The following is a 22,908-nucleotide window of genomic DNA, read 5'->3' as shown; positions in this document are numbered from 1 at the left end:
GCACGATATCTCCTGCCCCACCCACAGAAGACAAGCGTGTCCCAACTCTTCAAAATTGGTTCGTGAGCCTTGTGCATGGCGGCAGGCCCGACTTCGTGTGTTGCTGTTCAGAGGTTTGTGCGACGACACCAAAGGCGGGACGAGCAGAAGCAGCGCGCCTTGGCAACAGGTCAAGCCCTGGACACAAGCGGGCACGGTGGGGGCAGCCCCCAGGGTGATGGTGATCCTTGTGGTTTTAGGCGACTTAGCCCCGAAACCTTATTTAGACAACAGACGCTTCCAGTGAGCTTGCCCCTACCTTGCTTGGCCTCTGGTGTTGGTTCAGTGGTTGAGGCCTGACGATGCTGTTGGTCCGGCCCGTTCTAGTGCAAGCTGGGTGACTGCGCCGCACAACAACCCCGAGGTTTGCTCCGTTCGCGCCCGAAACTACGGAGTTGTCCACACGTGCTGACGCGGAACGGAGATCGGGTTCGGGCTTTCCCTGATCGTCTCTTACCAATCGCCAACCTTCGCCTTGTGCCTGGTTTATATTTCGCCGAAAGCCCTCGGAGTTTCAGCAGTGGGAATCACATGGATAGAGCCACATGAGAAGAACCAAGAAACGGTGTTCCCAACCATCTGCCCTCGCGTTGCGGATAGCGCAAATGGCACTGGGCACTACGCTACTGCGCTGTCCGTCCTGTTGTGTTCCCAATGGCGCTCCCATTGCGGGGGGGCTCAAGCCCCTCTACCGCTCTCTCGGGTCGAGTTGGGGTGTACGAAAGGTGCGGGGAGTCCCAGCGGTTGTCCCCCCAGTTGGAGAAGTGCCTTCGGTGCCGTGTAAAGTGACAGATCGCCGGCGGTGGAAACACAGGCCCCCAAACGCTTGCCATGGCGCACTTGCAGGGTTCTGGCACCACCACCATACGCTATGAAGAGCCAAGAACCCCTATGGCTCCCACTAGCGCCTGCGCTTTTGACCTCCAGTCTCCGAAGCCTTCCTTGATCTTTCGCTGCTTGATTTCTTATGACAGTGTTCTGCACGGAGCAGCCGAACGAGGGACCTCCGGCCAGGTTAAGTTGCTAACACCGCGCCGCGCCTTTGGTCACCTGGTGACATCCACTCCCCTTCCTGCCAAGGCTGCCAGTGATTTCTCATGGAGGGTGCCTAAGGTTCTACGCAGCCAGGACATTTGTGACTCAGCTTGTTGTGTTGTAGTTGGGGATTCGGTCGAATCAACGGGGCTGGCTTCCGCGGCCTGAAAGGTTCGGTGGGGTTATCCTCAATATGAGTTCGAGGCAGTGCATTGGCAGCGATGCATCGGCACAGGGTGTGATTTCGGGAGGAGGGGGGGGGACTGGACCGAGAAATGAAACTCTCTCGTTGGTGAACAACCCAATGATGACGAGAGCTAGCAGACCGGTGTGCGCGGATGGCATGCCGGCTGCTTTGGGGATGGGGTGCTGACTCTTGGCGGACGGGTTGTTAAGCCTGCTGCCCGTTAGCTTAAGAGGAAGCAAAAAGAGGCATAGAATATCTGAGCAGGTTATGAGACGGACATAATGTGTTGCTGGCCCTTCGAGCTCGGTTCATGCAAGTCATCCTGAGGTAGGAGGGAGGGTGGACCAGCCCCAGACCGGCCTCTTCGGCAGATGAGCGGATAGGCGGTGACACGACACAGCCAAGCGTTCAGGGCTGTACAACCTCAAATGACCGTCCCCGCCGAATTTTGAAAAATGGCGATATGACCGTGGTTCAAGATGCTGCTGGAAGAATGTGCTGTGTCGTAATACAGTTACATGATGGCCCGGGGAGGTGAAAACAACAAAGTGTGGCAATCAGCTGGCATCCTCCCCAGGGTCGTTCTGCATGGTGGGGGGGCGTCATGAATCTAGCGGTTTTCCTTGCTGGTTGTAGCGCTCTTTTTTTGCTCAAATTGGTGTACGGTTTTTTTGACATGTTGCATTTCCATGGCGTGCATAGTGATGAGATTGTTTGCTGCGGCTTACCCACCCTCACACGAAGGCAGATAGGAAAGAGCACAGGACCTAGCTAGAGACATTCGAGAGGACGAGAGTAGGTCCTTCCACCCATTGTGGCCATGGAAACTGCGGAAAGATGGCCGGCCACACAGGTTGAGGCAGACTTGCGGGTACGCACACAGCCATACAACTGCAGCAGCGATTGGAATCACCTACTTGAAACGTGGCAGAGCAACTCGTCACTGTGGGGAATTAAAAAACGCGAGTCCAGTGCGATGCGATGAGTTTGATGCCATCCCGGCCTTCCGGCCGTCAGATCAAGCCGGGCAGCCAGCCACCTGCAACATGGAGCTCTCGAAGCATCCCGGGGCCGCGTCGTATAGTCTGGGCCAACCTAGAATGCAAGTCTCCACGTATTCGATTTGCGATCCTTTCAACTCTTCAAGGTATAGGTGAAGCAGAAGGCATAATGATGGGAGGTACCCCGCCTTTTTGTGAAGCCGTTGCCCTTTTGGGGTCACCTTATCACCGCTGGTCAGCATGTTCCTCAGATGCAACCACCGGGTCCTTCCGCATCTCCTCACAGGCAAAACCAAGGGGACACGAAAACCAACAGAGCAGATTAGTCAGACCCAATCTGTTCAAAATGGTCCTCCGAGGTTGCGTGATAACTGTATTCCCTCTTCCCCCTGGAATATGCAGCATGCTCTCAAGCCATAATATCAGGGTCGCATTTAGATAACCCCAGGTGTTTGAGGTCAAGACAGAGTTTGTGCGAGGGTTGGCGGTAGAGGTTGAGGGCCGTGGCGCTTCTCGTCTGCCTCGTGTCACCGGCCGTCAGATTCTGGCGGAGAACCAACCAACCGCAATCAGCTGCTGGGGCGATCCTTCGGTGTTCGAGTCCCTTGTGCAACCAAGCTTCGATTTCTTGTGTTACATTAGATGAGAAAATGGACTGCCACACTAACTTCTGTTGTGGGGACTAGAGAGGTGTTGCGCCTGTGCCTCGCACCAACGTACAATGGCCTTGCTCTTGTTAGGTCCTAGTCATGCTTGGCTGAAGGTGTTCGTGTTACACAGTTGACAATCTTGCACCTGGGTCCTGCCCGTTATTTTTGACGCGCTGGGTACACTGAAATGGATGAAGCAGAAGCGCGAACAGGGCAAAGCGGCCAATACGGTAGACAGATCAGCTTGACAGGCTGGTTTGACCAAGTCAGAACAAAGATGAATACATTGAATGTTAGAAAAAAAGCAAGGGAGTGGAAATAACAAAATGAACACGCCAGAATGAAAATCCCCGCAGACGAGCGAGAGCCGGAGCTACCAACAACCTTGAACGGATTTAGGGGCGTTCGTGATCTGAGCCCTCGCAAGGTTTTCCCCTGCGCCCATCCAACCATTTCCCCATTCCCTGTTCCGAGTTGTATGAGCCGTGTTTTTGATCGCCCACGCTCAGTGCTGCCCGTTTGTCGGTCCTGTGTCTGCCCCATCTACCTGTTCCTATCGCAAAGGTCCTGAATTTCTCGGCGGCCTGGCCTGGGCCAAAATCATCCTTGCGGTTCCCTCGTGGCCACCCTGACAGTACAGACACTATTCTGCAGCACTTGCAAGAAAGTCTGTTTCGGCTTGTTCCCTTGAACCCGACTGACGCGGCTGAGGTGTTGTTGGTAGGTGACACAGGCCGTCGTTCAACCTCCCTGCGCCGATATTTCGCCGCCAAAGACAAACACATACCGACGATCGCTGAAGGGCAACAACGTCCAAGAAGTAAAGTAAATGAAACGCAACGTGTGGTGGGTTGGGTTGGTGAAATCTGACAAGGCAAATAAAAAAGACAAAAACAGAAATTAAAGACGATGCACCCGGGTATCCTTGCAATGCTCTCTGACCTGGTGGTTCCGACCCTAGTACCTAAAACCCTTTTTAAACAACTTTCCTAAGCCGAAAAGCAGGAAAGATCAATAGAAGTAGAAGCAAATAAGCCGACGAAAATTCCTCCCAGTAACAACCCAACCGTTTGGTGTTCTTTCCGATCCCAAGTCCCGTGTATGTATCCGTACCCATACCCATATCGCATGCGTGTGTGTGTGTCTGTGATGTGTGGCGTGTGTTGTGGCCAGCATCAGGTAAGCTGTTCAAACCACCGTGCCGTGTAGCAATCACCCCTCCATTACTGCCAAGCACAACAAAGATAGAAAAGCCGAAAAATCCATGCCCCGTAGAATCCAGTTTGCCCGTCCAGCTCTTGATAACCGATTTCCTTGTGCCTATTCCCGACAGGCTCGATAAGCTCTAGAGACCTTTTGTGCTTTCCAGCCTGAGAGATCAAGAACCGGAAGAATAGAAAAATGCTCTTGATATTCAACCACCTGTTCAACCACCTTTTCTTCCACTTTTTTTTTTCTGTTTTAGTTATTGTTCATGAGATTTTGCAAAGCTGTTGTGTAAAGAGTAGATCATCGCTCGCTGGCTCGTTCAAAGTCGTGGAGCGCCCAAGCCGTTGGTAGAAAATGTGTCGTTACGTCAAATAGGTACAAGCTGACCGGCGTCGTGTGTCTATCACGTCATGTTCATTGCGGAAGAAGAAGAAGGCGGTGGAATGAGCGTAGGGTAATGTCCAGCCGAGCTCGGCTTGCCTTCGAACCGGCTGCAGCGGTTGTTGGCATAGTAGGACTGTGGTGGGTAGAAGATGCTTGGAAGCCCTTCCATCTCAGGCTTCACCTTGGCTGGGTCGAATCCTGTACTCATGGAGCTGTTGGTCCCGCTGTCCGAGGCATCGTGACGCGAGTGCGTGAAGAGTTCAACTGGGTGGTGCTGGTGATGTCTCGGATCGTGTTCGCTCTCATAGATTGTTGCAGGGTAGTATTGATAGCCCTTCGTTTCGGCGATGGCCTTGACCTCATCCGCCGAGATCATGGGCTCCATGGTGAGCTCGTGGTGATGTCGAGTACCGCCGTACGGATTAGAGCGAGGGTCGTACGATGGATACCCTCCCTGGAGTATGGATGATCCAGTAGAATATTCACCACCGGGGCCCATCAGTCCTGGCGGAAAGCCTCCACCGACACTGCCGCCGCCAGAACCTCCAGGCCCGCTGCTCGTGCTTCCCCTCCTCTCGGGCTGGTAGTGTCCAGGAGAGCGCCCACGCACGATCATCTTGGCAGACTTTTTGTGCGCAACTTTAATGTACGAGTCCGAGCCCTGCTGCTGCCCAACATCTGCCCACAGCTCCACGATAAGGTGATAGTATTGCTGTGCAGCCCTCCTCTTGCCGTTGTTGGCCGTGGCCTGCTTGAACTGAATACGCTCAAATGTGTGTTCAGTGGGAGCCGAATTCTGCGGAGGAGCACCAAAGCCTTGATCGTAGGGCCTGGAGGATGCGAGGCCGCCGTCTGGCCCGTACAATGCGAGTGGATGGTGTGTAGCCTGCTGCGGCTTTGCTGAGAGCCGGACTTTCTCTGGCTTGGCGATTGGCCCTTTGTCTCGCTTGGGCGTGTGCTGGACGAGCTCAATGGAGTGGTTGTCGTTGTCTGCCACGACCGCAGAAATACACATGGCGAAGCCGAACACTGTGTGCGCCTGTGTAGATCCCGTTGGCTGGAACTGGATGCCCGCATGCGGGAGCACGGGCGACAGAGAGAATGAGCAAATGCATGAGAAGTAGTTGCGTCTATAGCAGGTCCACTCATTGTCGGCCAGGAAAAAGCCCTTGTCGATGATGCCGTTGATGTCCACCTTGATGGGAGTCGAATTCTGGTCAGCATATGACAAATGGCCGTGTTGTGTCAAACTTCCCAGTGGCGGGATGTTTTGCTGCGACTTGGACCCGAATCCAGAGTCCATCTTGAGAGAGGCGTAACTGGCCGGGCTGTTGGTGGGCGAGAGGTGAGGCCGTCGTGAAGGGAAGGAGGGGGACCGCGGGATAAAGTGGTGATCTGGCTGGCGCCTGTTGAAGGAGGGCGTCCCTGTCGCGTAGATATCACGCGCAGCACCCAAGTGTGATCCTGGATGCGGCAATGTTGTGGACCGAGGGGCATGTGCCATGCCCGAGGGGCTCGATGTGCTACTGCTACAGCTGTAAGCGCTGGGAAGAATCGAGTGCGCCATGGGATGGCGAGCTCATAACGAGAAGGCAGAAAAGAAGCTAAGTGTATCACGTACTTGGAGCCCAGTCGAGGCCTGACGTCCAGGCCGGGGAAGACGGGGGGGGCGGAAGAATAATAATGACCGCCTTCAGGGGAGTACGGAGTGACGGGAGGCGGTGGGATCAGGCTTAAATAGGAGGAAGGCTGCGTTGGTGCTTCCGGTATCGTTGACAAACTGTTAGTGGACCCCTGGGTGAAGCTGTGAGAATAGAGACTTCGGGTCAGCACACGCGGCCACGCCTCAGAACCATGCAGAAGGGGGAACAATGATGGGGCAGGCAGGTAGTGTCAAGCCAGTTCGTCCAAAGGCAGGGCGTCCACAACGCGATGCTCGGTGTCCCCAGGCTCCCCCCTGCTGCACCACTGTAAAACACTTGTGCGCCGGTAGGACGGTGCTTGCTAGGTGGTACTGCCAACGTACTGCCAGCTAGGTGTAGCACAGAGCCACCTAGCAGCTGCTAACGGAAACCGGGGAGACAGAGGAAGGCGCATGCGGCAACAGGCGCGGGAGGAAGGCTCACAAAGCTGCCGATCTCATGTAACCCGTCCGGCGCCGAAGCAAAGCACCCATTTCTTCCGCCACCGCTGCACTGCAATCGAGCGAGGTTGAAGATGAGGAAGATGACAGCACCTCGAGGCACCCACCCCGGCCAAGTCCAGTTGCCACAAGACGAGGAGGATGCGGCAAGCCCGAGGCTTGGGGGGAAACAAGAACGGAAACTTGGGGTATGGGATACTGACGCTTGCCTGGCTGCTTGCTTGGATGCTTGCCCGCTTGCTGGCCTACTTGACGAAATCCAATCTGGAAGAGGGAAAGGAAGAGAAGGGGTGTGCAGAGGGAAAATAGACAGAGGGTGCAGAAGTGGAAAACAGCGTAATGCAGGGGAAAAATAAACGGTGTAGTTGCGGGTGGAGAGCGCGGCACTGTTATTTGAGCAGTACGAACAGACCGAGTGCAATGCCACAGGACCCTTTACCAGTAAAAAAAAAAAGCGAGTGCCCCCCAAGGAAAAGACCAATGGAAAATTGCCCATTGACGTACGTACCACATATGATCAGTAGGAGCCGGGATATCGAGATAGCCCAGTCCGGGACCTGAGACTGATGCGGGCTCAAAGTCCTGCTATAACACGCACCTGTTAGAGCACTATTCCCATTTCTGTGTTGGCTGGTGTCTTTTTGTCTGTCCGTTCTCGTGGCCTTCGGTCTCGAAAGAAAACAAGAAACTCGGAAGAGCGAGGGTGAATGTGGAGAAGGCAAACGGCAGGGACAAATCAGGACCGAGGATCCAGAGGCAGCACTCGAATAGAGTATCTCATGGCTTGTTCCCGGGGTACTGCGTTGTGGTTGCGGGACTAAATAAGCAGAAGCCGACGAGCGGGTGGTGATTGTCGAATGGATGGCGTGAATGAAACCTGTGTGGCGTCTGAATTGGCGAGCTAGATTAGCAAGAGCCCTGCCAGTCCGGCCTCACAGCAACACCGCAAGCTAAATAAAATAACAAAAAAAGGTGAGACGCGGGGAAGAGGTCGACGAGAGAGCAGGGAATGGTGGTGAGTGGTGGGGGCAAGGCAGTTGGCCAGTGACCGGTGAGGAGGATGGAATCAAAACTCGCGCTGGTTTATGAGGCGGGGAGTGGTGCAGTGAACGAATGAGCGAGACTGAATCAATTGCTGGGGGCGGTGCGTTGAGGGGCAGAATTGTGTGCTCTGCGTGGATGGGAAAATGGGTTTCGAGCCATGGACGAGATGAATAGGCAAGGTAGGTAAGGTAGGTAGGTGCCGTCCCCGTTCCGGTGCTGCTTGCTGCTGCCCGTGACAGTGGTGGTCGAAATATCAACGAGATCGATCCATCCAGCTGCTGATGCTGCTAGGTGCTAGGTTCCGCTGCCACTGCTGCCTTGGATGCCAACTTGCAGTCCGAATAACACCCAGCGAGTACCTCGACAGGCTGCCCTGCCCGATTGCACCATGTTGGTAGGTAGCATCGAGGCCGCCGTCCAATTGCAGGGCAGAACCAACAGGTACGTACTGCCGTGTTCAACAGTACATCAAGGTACCGGTGTGTGTGCAGAGGTACCTACACGTGTATGTAATGTCCTGCGAGCTCCTGGTTGGCTAGTCCGAATTTTGGTGCAACCTCACCAACCCCAAGAGGCCAGAGGCAGAGCAACATGGAAACAGCACCCAGTGTCAGCACCGACAATGGGTTTCGTAGCGCGCCCAGCAGCCGGGATGCAGCCCTCATGTCGCACACAGATCCCCGTTCAGGCGACGCGCATCTTTGTATGTGCCATTGAAAGACCCTATATTTTTTTTTTGCTCTGACTCTCTCCTCTTTGAAAATGCCAACCCAGATAGAATATGTCATTCCTCTTGCTTGGCAAACTCGCCGCGGCTGCTGGGTGGACGAAGAAGGGAAATGGGGCTGGGCTCAAGGGAGATATCATCTCAGGGATGCTGGGATGAGTGCAGCTGCGGAGGTCTGCTTGAACTCCAGAGAGCTGGGAGCAGTTGACTGACGGACGGACGAGGGAGTCGGAACGGAGGGCATGGAAAGCGACTGCATGCAGCAACCCCGGGGCCTTGGCCCGACGATCGGAAAGGGCGGGCCCCAGGCCAGTCCAAGAGATGCGTGACAACGGTGCAAAGAGTCGAGCGTGCCGAGTGTGGAACGGTGGGTGTGCTGGTGGTGGGTATAATGGGAGGTGTGTGTTTTGAAAATGATAAAGAGAATGGCGCCAAACAACTGCAAGGCCAACCACAGCCTCGCCAAGTCGGCATAGCAATATACAAAGAACGAAAGGGGAAAATATGGAGAAAAAAGACGACGAAACAATTCGCAGGGGTGGTTTTTTTTGGGGTTTTCTTTTTAAAGCTGTTACTGACCTTCTTGTGTACAGTGATTTCGAGTGAGGCAAATCGCTGAACCCGAAAATATCTTGCCGTCGATGCTGGTTGTTCGAGTCGTTCTGCAAGGCTGGCTGGCACTCCGTACAACTGCCATTGCCAAGAGGTGCTCGCCGTTGAGTCGTCCAGGAGCCACAGCAGAAACTGGACTAAAATCCAAAGGCTCGGAAAAGATAGGGTTTGAAAGGGAAGGAAAAAGAAAAAAATTGGGATATACCTTGGGGAGTGGTTGATTCATGCGAGACGCCTCGGCTCCAGCGGGGAGCAATGTCTTGCTGCTGACAAGAAGGTCTTCTTCTCTTCGCGTTTGCGGCGCCTGTAGCGATAGCACCCATGGTCAGCTCATGGATTTCTTACATGAGAAGGTAGACGGGGCCCGGCCATGTTGCCTCTGCCGTCCCTGGGGCTGCACAGGTAGTTGCAAAAGCGACCGCGCATGCCGAGGACGGCGAGGCGAGATTGGCCGTCGGCGAAAGGCCTGCGGACAGAACACCACCGACGACTCGCGTGCCTTCGCTGCTGTCCAAAACCGCCCGAGTGTGCAGCTATCGTCTTCCGTGTGGCTTGCAGCGTGCTGTTCCAGAAGCGGATTGGCTGAAGAAAACTTAAACTGACCTCAGAACGAGCCCCTGTCTTGCCAAGCCGCGTGATCACCAGCCCTGCACATCGACAGTAAGGTGTCGTGCCGTTGTTTTTACCTGCCCAAAACCACTTCTGTCAGTCAACATATGGACTCAGACCGGCCTCTCACAGTCACGCATCAATAACAATCATCGGTCCACTGCAGCGGCCAAAAGATGGCGAACGGGTGAACATCAGACCAAACCCTGTCGAGCAACTGCAGAGAGTTGGGAACAAGTAGGTCCCTGGGTGAGCAAGCTCGGCCATGTTCCAGGTTGACTTGTGTCGTCTGATTAGAGTTCGACGAAGGCGGCACCGAGAGCGGGATGGAGAATCATCTGAGATCATCCAACACTCGCTTAGTCCGTCGAGGTCTTGATGCTATTTTCGAGCTCGTTTGTTCCGATGCAGATATTTCTTGGCTTTGGGCTCCGAGTTTCTTGGACCAGCCCAGTCCTCTTTGCTCGGGGGGAAATGCACCTCCATGCAGTCCCAGATGAGTCCATGTAGAATCGGGATCCGTATTCAGACTAAATCTCGCCGACTTCTCTGATTGCTCGGCGCCTTGTGCCTTCATGCAGGAAAGTGAGGCATCTGTTGTTGCATTCGGGTCGGAATCCCGCGAGACTGAGCGTTCCAGCTGGCTGGCTCTCTGAACCCGTTTCTCGACCTTCTCCATGAGAACAGATCGGACCGAAAGGGCCAAGCAGAGGAAACATTTTTGATATGACTCAAACATGTTAGAAGAACAAATCGATGTGCTTACCTCGACCGAGTTCCTCTGAAGACGAGCCTAGTTTCTGCGTATCAACGGCGCTGAAAGGCGGGTCGATCTCGCTGGGTAGGGTTCGGAGCTTCTGAGCAGGGTAGAACGGGACGAGCCGCTGCGATGATCTCGTGCCTGGGCCTTTCCCTTCTGCCAGACGGCTTTGCGTATTTCTAGAAGCCAGTGGCGCTTGTGACAACCGATAGGAGCCCCTTTCTTTGTTTCGAAAACGCCCTCTCTCGAGTCGTGCTGATGATGCAGGCACGCCGTGCGAGCTTTCAGTGCAGGATCTGAGATCGTGCCGATGTCGAGAAAATCGTTGTTGACCCTAGAGTCGTGGCTTGAGATCGATTCGCACGGGCTTGAGGGAGAAAAGGGGGCCTGTTGCCGGTGGCCCAAATGGCACAGCGGGGTCGTACAGAGAAGAATCGGTGAAGCGTCTCCAGAGCTAGCGCGGCGTATGGTGGATGGGGACGAGAATGAGGGTAGTTTGCCTTGAAGACGGTGGCTTCGGTAGGGGTTCCTGTGCCTTCTTAAGCCCAGATCGAGCAGCCCGTGTTCCGCAGAATTTTGAGACAATGACAACGAGGACAAACTGAGCGGAACGAGAGGAGAGCCCCGGTCTTTTTAAAAATAAAAGACAAGCATCGAAAACCGAACCTTGATACTCTATCTCGGGCAAGACCTGATGGAGGGGTTTAGATTGCGTTCCTCCTGGCATCATGGCCGAGTCTCCGGTAGAATCTTGCCCCCCCGGTCAGCTAACCCCCATGTAAGTTTGTGGACAAGCAAGGCCACCTCTGCCAGCTCAGATTCGGGCGAAAGGACCGCACTGGACAAGCAAAGCAAGAAGCCGCTCTAGTTGCAGGCCCATGACCCCCTCTACTCCTGTCTTTGAAAGCCTCAGGCGAGCAAACTTAGGTCGAGGATCAAAACTCGCCACTGGCACACGCCCCCTTCCCTCCTCCCCATGTGCTAGATCTGACCCAGGTGAGCACGAGGTCATAGCGATCGTAAATAGGGCGACAAGTACCGACTCAAAGGTTAACTGCCTACCAGTATGTAGGCGTCGTTGCTCCATTTCGACAAGGGGGGGCGTGGGCTCAACAGCGAGTATCCCGACAAAATCTCGAGGTATCTGTAGCAGGTGGCCCAGGTCGAAAACAAGGTCACTACCCTACGAGCTTCTGCGGTCTCGTCTTCCATGCATCAGATATGCAAGTACCCTACCGTGAGAATGTCCTTAAGGAGCGCCACAAACACCCTTTGGTTGATATGACTGACGGTTTTGCTAGGCCAGAAGCCAGTCCAGCACGGATAGTTGCAGCCATATGACAACCTCTTTGATGACAGGCTCGACAAGAGACCCGCCCTGCACCACTCACTCGCTCTCTTCACCGTGTCCCCTTCTGAGCCTGCCAGGGAATCGGAACCGCGAGTTGCGAATCCGGCCGCATCTCGCGCTGCACTGTAGGTAACAGAAATTGCGCTAGGTGGGTTGGCGTATAGCAGCGGCAGCGTGTTGTTCCGTATGTCAAGGTGAAGCCCCCGCCAGAGCCCATCGCGCAGAAGAGCTAGTCGGACCTTGACCAGACAGGCGGGCAGGGCCGATTCCAGTCCGTCTCTTGTGCGGCCTTCCAAGGTCAAAACACTGGATGCTGGCTTTCAATGGAGCGCACCTCTGGTCTTCGGCCCTATAAGCCTTGACGTGTTCGGCCGTTGCCGACAATAATCCATGCAGCGGAATCAGAGACAAGCCCATACAGCGCTGTGCTACTCAAAGTGGTAGACATTTCGACCCGGCACGTGAGAATTTGGCGACTGAAGCCCGCTTCCAAAGATTGTACCAGTTCGAGACTCTGGGGGCTTCTCCTATCGTAACCACAGCTCGGAGCCTCAAGATTGACAGCCAGCCCCACAAGCAACCGGACAGCCTCAAGGAGCACAACCGCTGACGGCTTGTGGTGGAGACGGACCATGAAAAGCCTCGCGGTAGCTCGCATTTCCCGTATCAACAGAAAATGCAAGAGAAGCAATGGGAGGCGTTGATCCAGCCTGTGTGTGCAATATCACGGCGAAGAAGGCTTTTCGAACGCTTCCCCGGTGAGCAGCCGAAAGACGGACATGGAAGTGATACTCAACCCAACTAGCGTTATCCGTACCCGAGCCTTTCCATCCTTTGCAAAACACGGCCATCTGAAGAGGCCCAAAAATACACCGTGAGCTTCTCGAAGAGGGAAAGTCGGGATCTCCTCGTGTTGCCCTGGTGCATGGTCGGTATGAGCTGATGACACTGGATCGTCAAACGGGCCAGTACGGGTGGACGATTGGATAATATGTCGTTTGTGCAGCTTGCCGTCTCCTTCGAATTGATGCACCCACCCACCCGCCAATCCGGTGTTGGCAGCAAAACCTGCTGGAGCCTTTCCAGTGCGGGTAGCTCCCTTGTTTCAGGTGTGATGGCCTTTCGGCCGTTTCCTCCAGACATGAGGGAGCTTGGGGCGAATCCTGGTAGTGATTGGTTCATCAGACCGAGTGCTAGAAGCCCAATCAAGCATGGATGGCAATGATTGAATTGATGATTCTCATCCATATCGTCATGAGGGCGGAATCTGCACCCAAGCACTTCCCCTGAAGATGAACAGGATGGCCGCTTCCAGCTTGGACTTTACGAAATTCTGTCGGGGATGCTATCCTGGATATCCCAATACCTCTTCATTCTCGCCGTTTCCCGGCGACAGGTTCTTTCTAGAGCCCAAATCAACACCCTCGTCAACAACTGAGGGTGCTTGATTTGTCTGTTGATATGCCCATACTGGAGAAGTGACGGCTCGGGCCGTTGGCGACGGTTGATGCGGTGCTCATTACGCAACAGGCTGAAATCAGTCAGAGGTTGTGTGCACGCCAAAGTCTCTTAAAGACCCTGGCATATCCACCGCTGCGGTAGATGATGGTATCACTGGGTGCCATGTTGACCTCGCGACCAAAGAGAGCTGGAGGCCCCGCTCGGTCGTCGCCGGACCCGTTGCCGCATGCCGACCTGAGGGCTGATCATGAACCAAGACACAGCGGGCGCCTCAGAACAATGATATGCGCGTGCCCCGTCCTGGCCACCTCTCCCCTGCTTTCCAGATCTTGTGCCATGTGACACCTCATCTCACCCCCAGCTTTTGAAAAAACCAAGGGTCTCTTTGAGCGACGCAGCCCGGCGAACCATGAGGCTATCTGGAGCCAAGCAGCTCTTGTTCCACCTTTCAAAATTTCCATATCCAGACAACGCAACCTCGCATCCTGCATGAACGATTAGCAACCTTCCTCGCGTGTTGTTGCTTTTCCTGCTCGTACCGCTGCTGTCAAGTAGTGCGTCACAACTCCAGATCTCGTGACAAGGCGGCGGCAGCTAGCTATGGTTCTAGTCCCAGATTCCAGGTCTGCGCTACACCAAGCCACGGGGTGCATGTCTAGGGTGATGGACGACATTGTGGTTTGCTTGCTTTGCTCTCCAGGATGTACGCCCCGTTTCGTCGGCTAAGTACGGGAGAAAAGTAGGAGGAGCGGATCTGGACCCGGGAGGTTTCGGAAAGGAGCTTTCTTGATGTGAGAAACTGATAGTTGGCCTCGAGCTTGTCCTTGATGAGTTATCCTTCTCGTCATTCCAGAAGCGACTCGGGGAAGCCTACAAACATCTCAGTCTTTCTTCCTCTTTTTCCTTTGTAGGTGGGAGTTTCCCTATCTGCTATGACCTTACTCTCATCGCTTTTCTCCCCCACGACACATTATTCTCGCGACTCTTTCCCGTGTTTGCTCCTGTCGGCGTAGGCTTGGGCTTGCAATTAATTAAGCTCAGCTTCACAGCCAAGAGATAATGGAGTAGGTGGGGCTAAGTGGAGTCAAGATGCCAAGGCTTTTCTTTCACGGGAGCGCCACGATGCCCCACTTAGGCCAATGTCCCCATCAAGGGATGTCACCTTGCTTCGATATGGCAAGCGCAGATTGGAGTTGAAGATGCATTGAGGAGGCATGATACGTACGATTGATCACTGATTTTGGTGGTCAGCCGTCTTACTCTGAGTTTTTATCTCAAAGTTACATCACAACCAACCCCCAAAACACGGAGACTTGCTAGCAGAGAACCTATCTCGTTTATTTGCGCGTGCGGCTTTTCTTTCCGTGCTGCATTCCTTCCTGCAGGCAAGACCGACAACACCATCCGGGCAGGTAAGGAGCAACACATCTAAAGCGAGAATAAACAAGACCAAGGGTTTCTGGGAGAGAAACCCAATGGTTTCAACCTATCGTTACCTTGATCTCCTCCGGTCAGACCCATCTTTGGGTTTTGGTCACCCCATCGCATTACCCATCGCGGGGTTTAATCACCCGATCCTTTCTATCAGATATGGATGCCCATTGTCTGGGTACCTAGTCCCGTCTGCCTCACTCACTTGGGATGAACGACCACCTACAACGCCTCTGAGGCTAAGGCAGCAGGCATGCGTGTCTGAATATCTGGGTGGCTACAGTGACATTGGCCCTCGTATCTTTTGGCTTGAACTCACGCGAAGTTTTCGACATGTGACGATACAATCGGCTTGCTCTCTCTCGCATTATATGGGATCACTGCGATCTGAAGCACTAAGCCAGGCCCGCTTACAGCGAAGGGAAAATCGAGCCCCAAACTCCAGTCGGCACCCATTGCGGACTTTGGCATCTGGGGTCACCCTACACAGCTCCATGGTCCATCGTGATCGAACTTTGCTCACCGGTTACCACGTCAGAGCCGGACATGGCAGTCATTTCGACGAGACGATTGGTGGATGCAGCCCCGGCCACGCCAGAGGGGTGCGACCATCGAGGCCGGTCAGAAACGACGCGTTCGTGAGGTGCCTGGAAGACAGTCCCTGCGGTCGGCGAGATGCCATTACGCTCACTTCAGTCTCTTCCTCAGCACCAATACTTCTATAACCTTTCTTGTGGGCCCCTCCACCTCTCCTCTCACTCCAGGCCGTCCCTGTCAATATGTTCAGCCGTACGCACGAGAGCAAGCACACCACCACACCACTATCTCGTCAACGCTGCAGCCATGAACGGCCATGGCATTCGTTTTGAGCTCGCGATCAACCTCTCGTTAGGTATCAACGCTTGGTTCATTTGATCCTAGAGATGGCGCCTACCGCTGCGGAGATTGCGTTGGTTGGGCGTGATGTTGGTGTTGGTTAGCTACAACAAAATCACTTTGCCACCAATATATGTGCCTGCCTCCCAAGCCATCCGTTAAACATATCATGACGATGGTAGATCATCCCGATGGTCTTGAATATGCACTTTTGGAAGCCCTTTTGCTGCCCGACTGCATCATTTTCCTTCGCCGATTTGGAAGATCCGCGCTTGACGAAATGGCCGGCCTTCAAATCATGGGGCACCCTTGCTCTATGTCATCCTGCAGCTCCCGATGGTGGTGTGGCTCTCTGAGCATGAGTGAGCCTGATGCTGGCAGCGGGATATTTTAGCAGACGCCCAGAGAAGCGGAGGCTCCTCCCAGTCCGCTTATACGACTCGGGGTGCGTTCAACGAGACAGGCCAGTACGACGAGGTACCTTTCGGACGGCGCATGTACTGTCAAGTTCCTCAGTCTTACCGCCGGACTGGAATGAGAGTCCTCCTGGTTGGGACATAGGGTACTTTTCCCAACCCAACTTCAGTGTGGACGATTTCACATCAGAGGTCCGTTATATGAACTGGGTCCTTCACCTTGTTCGCCTGCAGATTACGTACAGCGCTACTTCTCTCGGCCTGTCCTCAAATTCACTTACAATCTCGCAAGCCTCAACCTGCTTGCCCCGGGTATTCGTGGATTCACACCTCAGGACCAGTAACTTTTGGAAATACTAACTCCCATGATGTTCGTATGTCTCTTGGCAGAACGCAAGTTGATGGGCCCTCTTTGAGTTCACGAAGTATGGCAAGGGAGCCTGGATGATGCCCAGCGAAAGACCTATGCATCAGACCAGCCCGGGCCTGACCGATTGCTGATACAAGGCAGTCATACCTCTCAGTGTGGCCGGAACTCGGAGCTTTAGGCTCGAACGTAGTGCCCTTGAAACGTGCCCAGGTCATGTCCACGACTGCATACTCGAGGCTCAACAAAGTGCATCTGACATATCACATCGAGGATCTAGACGTTGCTCATCAGCCCAGCCTTCCTTCCATCTGTCTTCTGAAAACGAAGAACCTCCTTCCCTTTCGGTTCATGTTCGGAACCAACGAGGGAGAGTCCCGCCCAATCAGCCCCCCATCTTCAGGTGACACAGAAACTCTCCCTCTTCAGAGGAAGAAAAGGGGCTATACCATTCTGCACTGGAGCTGGAGTGCATACAAGGCCCCCAATCAGAGCGTGCACCTTTTTTTTTGTTTTTTGTTTTCCCTCCATTGGGATCCCCAGTTGTCAACATCGGCGTCGTGAGGTGTGCCTCAGCGATATCATCCGCGAAGAACTACGATCGGCTGAGTTCGCGTCGGAAGGTAGGCGGAATAATGTTGGGACAACAACGGGCAACGCGGCGACACGCGTGTCGATGTACAATCGGACGGGAAGAAGCCCCCCTTTGAGTGACCAGCCGGTCTCAAACAGATGAAATATCTACATTGGATCCAGTTCCTCGGGAGCTCCCACCACAGATGGTTTGCAAGCTGCCAGTGTGTTTCCTACCCAAAGGAGAACCGGTGGACGAGGACTCGCAGCTGGGAGAGTCTCGTTCAGGTAGATTGCGCTCGACTGAGGTTGCGCAACACCCCTCCCTCTCTCCGAATGTAGGTTCTTGTTTGACCTTGCTTCCGGTTTTGTTCGCTAACTCAGTCCAAATCGGGTCCGGCAGGCTTCTTCTCGGTCAGGCCCAGACTCTCACAGCATGGACCGCTTCCTTTGCCACAAGACCCTACACCGCGTCGAAACTGACCATGGCACGACTGCGCGTCTCATGCGGTGATCAACGAGAGAAGCTCCGTGATCAAGTCTAACCAGGCGGACACGGCGATCGATTTGCGGAGATTGGCAAGCGCTGGGTGGCTGGCACCTGTTTCTCTGGGAAGAACCTGATGATGGCCTCCGGTTCGCCGACGCGATATACACTACGTGGCAAGCGCTTGTTTACAGGGGCAACATGACGCAAAACAGCAATATAAGGGGTCAGGGATTGCGGAGCGAGCGACGGACGACTGGCTTGGGATTTGTCTGGAAGACCGCGTCGCGCAGCTGCTCGTCATACAAGCGTGTCATCACGCGCATCGAGCCCTTTGGCCTGCCGGGACGAGGCGTCCAAGAGGAGGGACGACCACCGCCAGGTGCTTTTCTCCAGGTTTTTCGTGGCATCGTACCACAGGCCATGTTGGAGAGCTTACTTGGCCTCTCCCTGCTGACAAGCTCAGGGATGGGCTTTCTTGTCTCGTGCGAACATGTTATCGGCTCGGTGCTGTCAAGTCAAGGAACTGCGTGGTCTCACAGACGGATGCGGGCGGCGCCGAGGCTCGATGGATCCCAGAACAAGATCCGTGATTGCCACCTCTCCCCCCCCCAGTGCTGGAGGTGGAAGGGGCTGGGGTGGATTCATTCCGGCCGTTGTCGTTGCTCTCACGTGGCCGAAGCCAGGATGTGAAGATGGAAAGCAGGGGCTCTGGGCTTCTCTGATCAAGCCACTCATCAGAGACAGACAGGATCTGATACGCCCAGGAAGTCTCATCGAAGGGTTCCAAGTCGGTACCCAGCCGCGCCTACCCACGATACAAGACATTTGATCAGCCAGCTAAACGTGGTGGACAGGGGATTGTCTTGTTCAACATGGCATGCAGCCCCTCGGAGGGTGCGGAAAGACCGTAGAGCAATCAAAATTTGCAGGGAAGAGTTTGCAGCCAGCTGAGCCATGATAGCAAACCATGGGGAGAGGCTGCCATATCACTTCGGCCCCGAACGGCCAGCGGGAAAGATCCCTGACCCCGAAGACGTGACCCGATTCGTGAGAAAAGGGCATATTCACAGCCATCGAAAGGCCTTTCGGTCAAACGCCAAGAATAGCAGCAATGCTGAGGGGGTCATGATCATCAATCAGCACTGTCATCATGAGGGGCAATGATGTGGAAGGACCGACTCCATAGAAGGGCCTATTTTCCCTCCTTGCCTGTCAGAATGGCAGATGGCGACTTGGCCTCCTTGTCCGACGCTGTTCTGTGTAAATGGTCCGATCCGGCGTCCCGTGTTCTCAGGACGATGGTATGTATTCGACTTTTGTGAGAGGTACCCGTCCTGACAGTGCCGCAGGTTTGTGAGAGGTGAGGTGTCTCGTGTTGACCTCCCCCTCTCGCTGCGGCAAGTCAATATTGAAGCCAGCCACATGCAGCGGCAGAGAATGCCCTGGAGTGTGTCGTGGCCAAGATGCTGATGGGTGTGGGTAGTCGACGTACATGTAGTAAGTATCGATGCGCTCAATACACACCCTTTGCCTCTAACAGCCATCTCCAAGACCCAGAACAAAGGGACTGACTTAACCCAAAGAGAGAGTTGAGGTGAGGCATGATGTTCATGTATGACATGAGATAGAAGCATGGCCAATCTGTCACTCACTGGCAGGTCGTTCACGATAGAGGCTAATGACGGTTGTGATATCTAGCCCGCCCCACATTTGACTCCTTGGTTGTTGTTGTTGTTATCAGATCGCCTGTTTCTGCTTGATTCAAGTCATCTATCTCGGGCCTTCCGGGTGCAAGCAGGCAAGAGCAGACTTTTCAGACGAATGGAAAGGCATGCAAACCTGATAGGTGTTTACGATGCCGAAGAGACAATAGAAGCAAAATTAGGCAGTGTTGCTGCAGAAAACGAAAAGAACAAATCCAATGAGAGGCCGTCAACCTGTGCTCCCCCCCCCTTTTTTTCCCCTGGCAACCTGGAAGCTGGGCACGGGACAGGTGCATCTCGCAACCTCGTGTGAGAGCTCTCTATTCTCGGGATGATCCGGAGAACCTAGGGGGTAAGCCACCTGGATAAGCTGAAAGGACTAAAGATTTCAAGGAGAAAATTTAGGCTCTAGGCAACGGTGCACTTGCCCACCCCTCTCCGAAGAGGGAAGCACAAGCAAGATACGGTCTTTGTGTGAGGGTGTCTTTTGCAAGGGAGGTTGAAAGAAAGTCCACTAAACTGAACAGAAAAAACGCAGGCAGGTAAGGAGTGGGTCTCGTGGTGGGGATGTTAACGCTTTGGCCAACGGTTTTTGACAATGATTTTAGCGACTCCGCTGGGGGGGCGCTTTCTGGCTCTTTTGGGCTGACAGCTGGGCTGTGATACGCTGCCCGCAATGGGTCTATGGAACATGGGGCCATCATAAGTTTGTTCGCCGCCTCCGCCCGCCGGAGAGGAGTCACACCGTCACAGCGGGAAACATGACGTACATTTTGAGATATCAGAAATCAGTAGTGCTTAAGGTATGGTTACCAACCTCCTAGTCTAGTGAATCACATAGACACACGAGAAAGGTCCTTGTGTGTTCTGGCCGCCCCTCTTTGACCGAGCTTGAGCACTTTGTCCGTTTCTAATCCTGCTAGTTAGGTGGCAGGAAGGCGAAGCAATAAGGCAACTGTGTATTGGGATTGCGGCGAGCATATTTGCAATCCATCCGCCTTCCCGTGACTTTTGTGAGCTTGAGCGGTTTCCGATTCCCCGATTTCCGCATTGTCGATTGTCGATTTGCATTACTTTGCTCCCGAAGAACACACACATCACGCCCACGCAACAAACAGACAAGCAAGCGCAACTCGGTCCATTAGGTACCGACCCGTTCATTGCCTTTTTTTCTTCGAATCACCAGAAAAAGAAACGCGCACCAGTCACGAGCTTTGGCAGCCTTGTTATTTTTATTTTTAATTCGCCATCGCCCAAAGGCCTTGTTTTTATATAGTTTCGCTCTAGATATTTCAGAGAGGAAGCAAGAGCCCAAAGTAATCAATGCCGAAGAAGAGACACCAAAAACAGTATTCCAAGCCGCAGTCCACAGCACCAGCGTCACTCAGCAGCAGTACGGCTGCTAGCAGGCACAACAGCCACCATGGTGCGTTTCGTTTTAGTTCTTTTTCTCTCTTTATTGTCTGCTGGTACCACACCGGCGCCCCGCATGATGTCCACATTTTCCCCCTCCCCGTCGTGTATCCCTGCAGCCGTTGAACGTTGAACCGGGTTTGGGGCGGTTTGGCCCGTAAATTGGATAGTTCCATTCTAGACACCCCCTCCATCGAACTCTTTTTCGCCCACACCCTCTGTGTGTGTGTGTGTTGATCTTGTTTACCCTGGGGGGCGGGGGCCCATACACAAACCCAACAGTTTGTGGAAAGGGTGTGAGATACACTTTAGTGGGATGATTAAGCAAGACTAACATTCTCTCGATACTTTCTTTCCTGTCATCACAGACGACCAACAACAGAACCGTTCCGTCAATGAGCTGCTCGCCGACTTGCGTCGGGCGGGGCTGAGGGACGGTGGCTCATCGCAAATCCGTCCAGCAGAGGCGTTTGTTCAGCCGACTGTTCCGCCAGCAATACGGCAGATCCTTCAGCTGCCGGAGACGCCGGCGCCGCCACCAAGGCGTCCGGTGCGGGTTGATGCCACAGGTAGGAGACTGCCTCCGGGACCGGCGCCCCCGCGGAGCTGGGTATCCAGGCCTGCGGGGAGTGGTCTGTATAGTGACCCTCGGACGTTGATTGAGTTTGGTGGGGCGCAGAATTATGCTCAAAGACCGCTGCCGGGTATGATCTTGCCTGCAAAGGGGAGTTTGATGGATCTCGTGCTGAAGGGGTTTGCGAGGACGTGGGATTGGCAGGTGGAATATTGCCGGTATATTCTCTATGAGCTACCAACACGCGTGAGAGGGGCGTTGCTGGCGTATATTGGGTTGTATAGTGAGAAAGGCCTGACGCTGCAGGACATGAGAGCCATCCTGCTCCCCCCTCCTCCTGTGGTGTACGAGGACGACGAGGACAGTCACTATGAACAGGAACGACAAGGAGAGTTCCTCCCCCCAGGCGTCGTGAACGACGACTTTTCCTGTCTCGACCTGTCCTGGTCGCTGGGGCGGTCACTCAAGATCCGCGAGCTGTCGGATTTCTTATACCCACCCCAAGCGGCAGCTGTTGTATCAACGGCTGATCCCAAAGACTCATGGGACGCACCTGATGACGAACCAACGCTCGAGCCGTCAATACCGGCCGCCCTGCTGCCCAACTTGACACGCTTGTCGCTGGCCCTCGATCCGGAACATGCCCATAATGTCTCCTGGCGGCACTTGCTTTCTTTTGCTACCCATATGCCGAACTTGACGCACTTGAGTCTGGCGTTTTGGCCGGAGCCATCACTTACCCCCAACGCAAAATTGGCTACTATGGTCACTGCACAGGGGCAGGTGGTCCAATATGGAGCCACGGGACCGTACAGTCACAGTTTGGACAACGACTGGACAGAGGCGATCATGGTGTTGAACCGGTTAAGCAAGAGTTTGTATCGACTCGAGCATCTGGACTTGACGGGTTGCGGACTATGGGCTTCGGCGCTGTGGTCGAAGAGCGGACATGATATGGTTGATTGGGTGGGCGCTTGGGGGAAGGTGGAGAGGATAGTGATGTACGCAGGTTATAAACTGGGGGAGGAGGCAGGGAGCAGTGAGAAGGCGAGGTATGAGATGGTGACGGAGAATGCGAGGAGGGTGGAGAGGCATGTGAGGGGACGGAGAGCAGAGAAGGGGATGGGTAAGAGAGGAATAGTGGTCGAGACTGATGAAGAGGGAAAGGAGTAATATCTACCGGGGAGTAGGAAGATATTGAGGTATAGATTCGTCAGGGATCTGGGGACAGGCACCAGCAAATACCACTCTACGATATTGACAGCCTTTTATTTATTTATTCGTAACCCTCAAAGCCTGCTACGTGGTCTTCCGGTAAATCCAAAGTACCATACAATAAGCAATGCTCAGTGGTCATTTCGAAGTCCTGTTCGTATCAGAAGCAGGAGTAGCCATTATCAGAACAGACAGATCTTGCCCCCAAGTGAAATGGATTGAGATGATGACAAAGGCTGTACTCAAAGTATTGACATAAACTATGCGCAAGGATTTATTATCTTTTCATGCAAACTAGTCGCCTCTAAATTTCTTGGTTCTCCGAAAGATGGAAACTCGCAGCCTGGAGGCGTGGTATGAGAATCTCTTACAAAGCCCTAAACCACTGATACAGAGGATATTTTGGAAACAACACTCCACAGAGAAACCGGCAAGCCCAGAACAAATAAAACGATGCATTGACTGACGAAAACTAAATGATAGCAAAAACATAAATGAATGTAAAAACGATGCAAAATGTAAGGACGAAACGTGATTTGAACACGTGACCTACCGGACTGCAGCCGGTTGCTCTACCCCTGAGCTATTCGTCCTGAGAGGAATCAGCTGCTGATCGATGATGTGCTAACTGGATGTAA

At 53.9% G+C, this 22,908-nt stretch overlaps 6 protein-coding genes and 1 non-coding gene across 7 annotated transcripts; 3 read left to right on the top strand and 4 right to left on the bottom strand.

The window, feature by feature from the left end:
* Positions 1-1,215: 1,215 nt before the first annotated feature.
* QC762_0023500 (uncharacterized protein) lies at positions 1,216-1,582 on the bottom strand (the record flags this gene model as incomplete). The annotated part of the gene is made up of 2 exons (XM_062883121.1): positions 1,216-1,424; positions 1,540-1,582. The coding sequence occupies 2 exons, from the start codon at positions 1,580-1,582 to the stop codon at positions 1,216-1,218; spliced, it is 252 nt and encodes an 83-aa protein (XP_062749848.1).
* A 2,942-nt stretch (positions 1,583-4,524) lies between these two features.
* QC762_122920 (uncharacterized protein) lies at positions 4,525-7,267 on the bottom strand (the record flags this gene model as incomplete). Its single annotated transcript, XM_062886708.1, has 3 exons — positions 4,525-6,031; positions 6,127-6,254; positions 7,259-7,267. The coding sequence occupies 3 exons, from the start codon at positions 7,265-7,267 to the stop codon at positions 4,525-4,527; spliced, it is 1,644 nt and encodes a 547-aa protein (XP_062749847.1).
* A 1,986-nt stretch (positions 7,268-9,253) lies between these two features.
* QC762_0023480 (uncharacterized protein) lies at positions 9,254-11,127 on the bottom strand (the record flags this gene model as incomplete). Its single annotated transcript, XM_062883120.1, has 3 exons — positions 9,254-9,335; positions 10,453-11,029; positions 11,067-11,127. The coding sequence occupies 3 exons, from the start codon at positions 11,125-11,127 to the stop codon at positions 9,254-9,256; spliced, it is 720 nt and encodes a 239-aa protein (XP_062749846.1).
* Positions 11,128-14,620: 3,493 nt separating this feature from the next.
* QC762_0023470 (uncharacterized protein) lies at positions 14,621-15,368 on the top strand (the record flags this gene model as incomplete). The annotated part of the gene is made up of 1 exon (XM_062883119.1): positions 14,621-15,368. The coding sequence occupies exon 1, from the start codon at positions 14,688-14,690 to the stop codon at positions 15,366-15,368; it is 681 nt and encodes a 226-aa protein (XP_062749845.1). The 5' UTR covers positions 14,621-14,687.
* Positions 15,369-17,081: 1,713 nt separating this feature from the next.
* QC762_0023460 (uncharacterized protein) lies at positions 17,082-19,763 on the top strand (the record flags this gene model as incomplete). Its single annotated transcript, XM_062883118.1, has 4 exons — positions 17,082-17,213; positions 17,279-18,666; positions 18,715-18,862; positions 18,917-19,763. 2 exons carry the CDS (start codon positions 17,082-17,084, stop codon positions 17,387-17,389), a joined length of 243 nt encoding a protein of 80 aa, XP_062749844.1. The 3' UTR covers positions 17,390-18,666; positions 18,715-18,862; positions 18,917-19,763.
* Positions 19,764-19,834: 71 nt separating this feature from the next.
* Positions 19,835-22,350, top strand: QC762_122910 (uncharacterized protein). Its single transcript, XM_062886707.1, has 3 exons — positions 19,835-19,871; positions 19,996-20,494; positions 20,850-22,350. The coding sequence occupies exons 2-3, from the start codon at positions 20,392-20,394 to the stop codon at positions 22,226-22,228; spliced, it is 1,482 nt and encodes a 493-aa protein (XP_062749843.1). The 5' UTR covers positions 19,835-19,871; positions 19,996-20,391; the 3' UTR covers positions 22,229-22,350.
* A 441-nt stretch (positions 22,351-22,791) lies between these two features.
* QC762_0023440 lies at positions 22,792-22,863 on the bottom strand. Its single transcript has one exon. It is a non-coding gene; the product is annotated as a tRNA-Cys (tRNA).
* Positions 22,864-22,908: the final 45 nt, after the last annotated feature.

The sequence above is a fragment of the Podospora pseudocomata genome (assembly GCF_035222375.1).
Source record: "Podospora pseudocomata strain CBS 415.72m chromosome 1 map unlocalized CBS415.72m_1, whole genome shotgun sequence".
Classification (NCBI taxonomy): domain Eukaryota; kingdom Fungi; phylum Ascomycota; class Sordariomycetes; order Sordariales; family Podosporaceae; genus Podospora; species Podospora pseudocomata.
Note: the sequence above shows the minus strand (reverse complement) of the source record. Positions and strands in the feature narration are given on the sequence as shown.

Coding starts and splice junctions, on each gene's coding strand:
- QC762_122910 (XM_062886707.1), top strand. CDS start 20,392: ATGCCGAAGAAGAGACACCAAAAACAGTATTCCAAGCCGCAGTCCACA. Junction 20,495..20,849: donor CAGGCACAACAGCCACCATG/GTGCGTTTCGTT, acceptor CTGTCATCACAG/ACGACCAACAACAGAACCGT.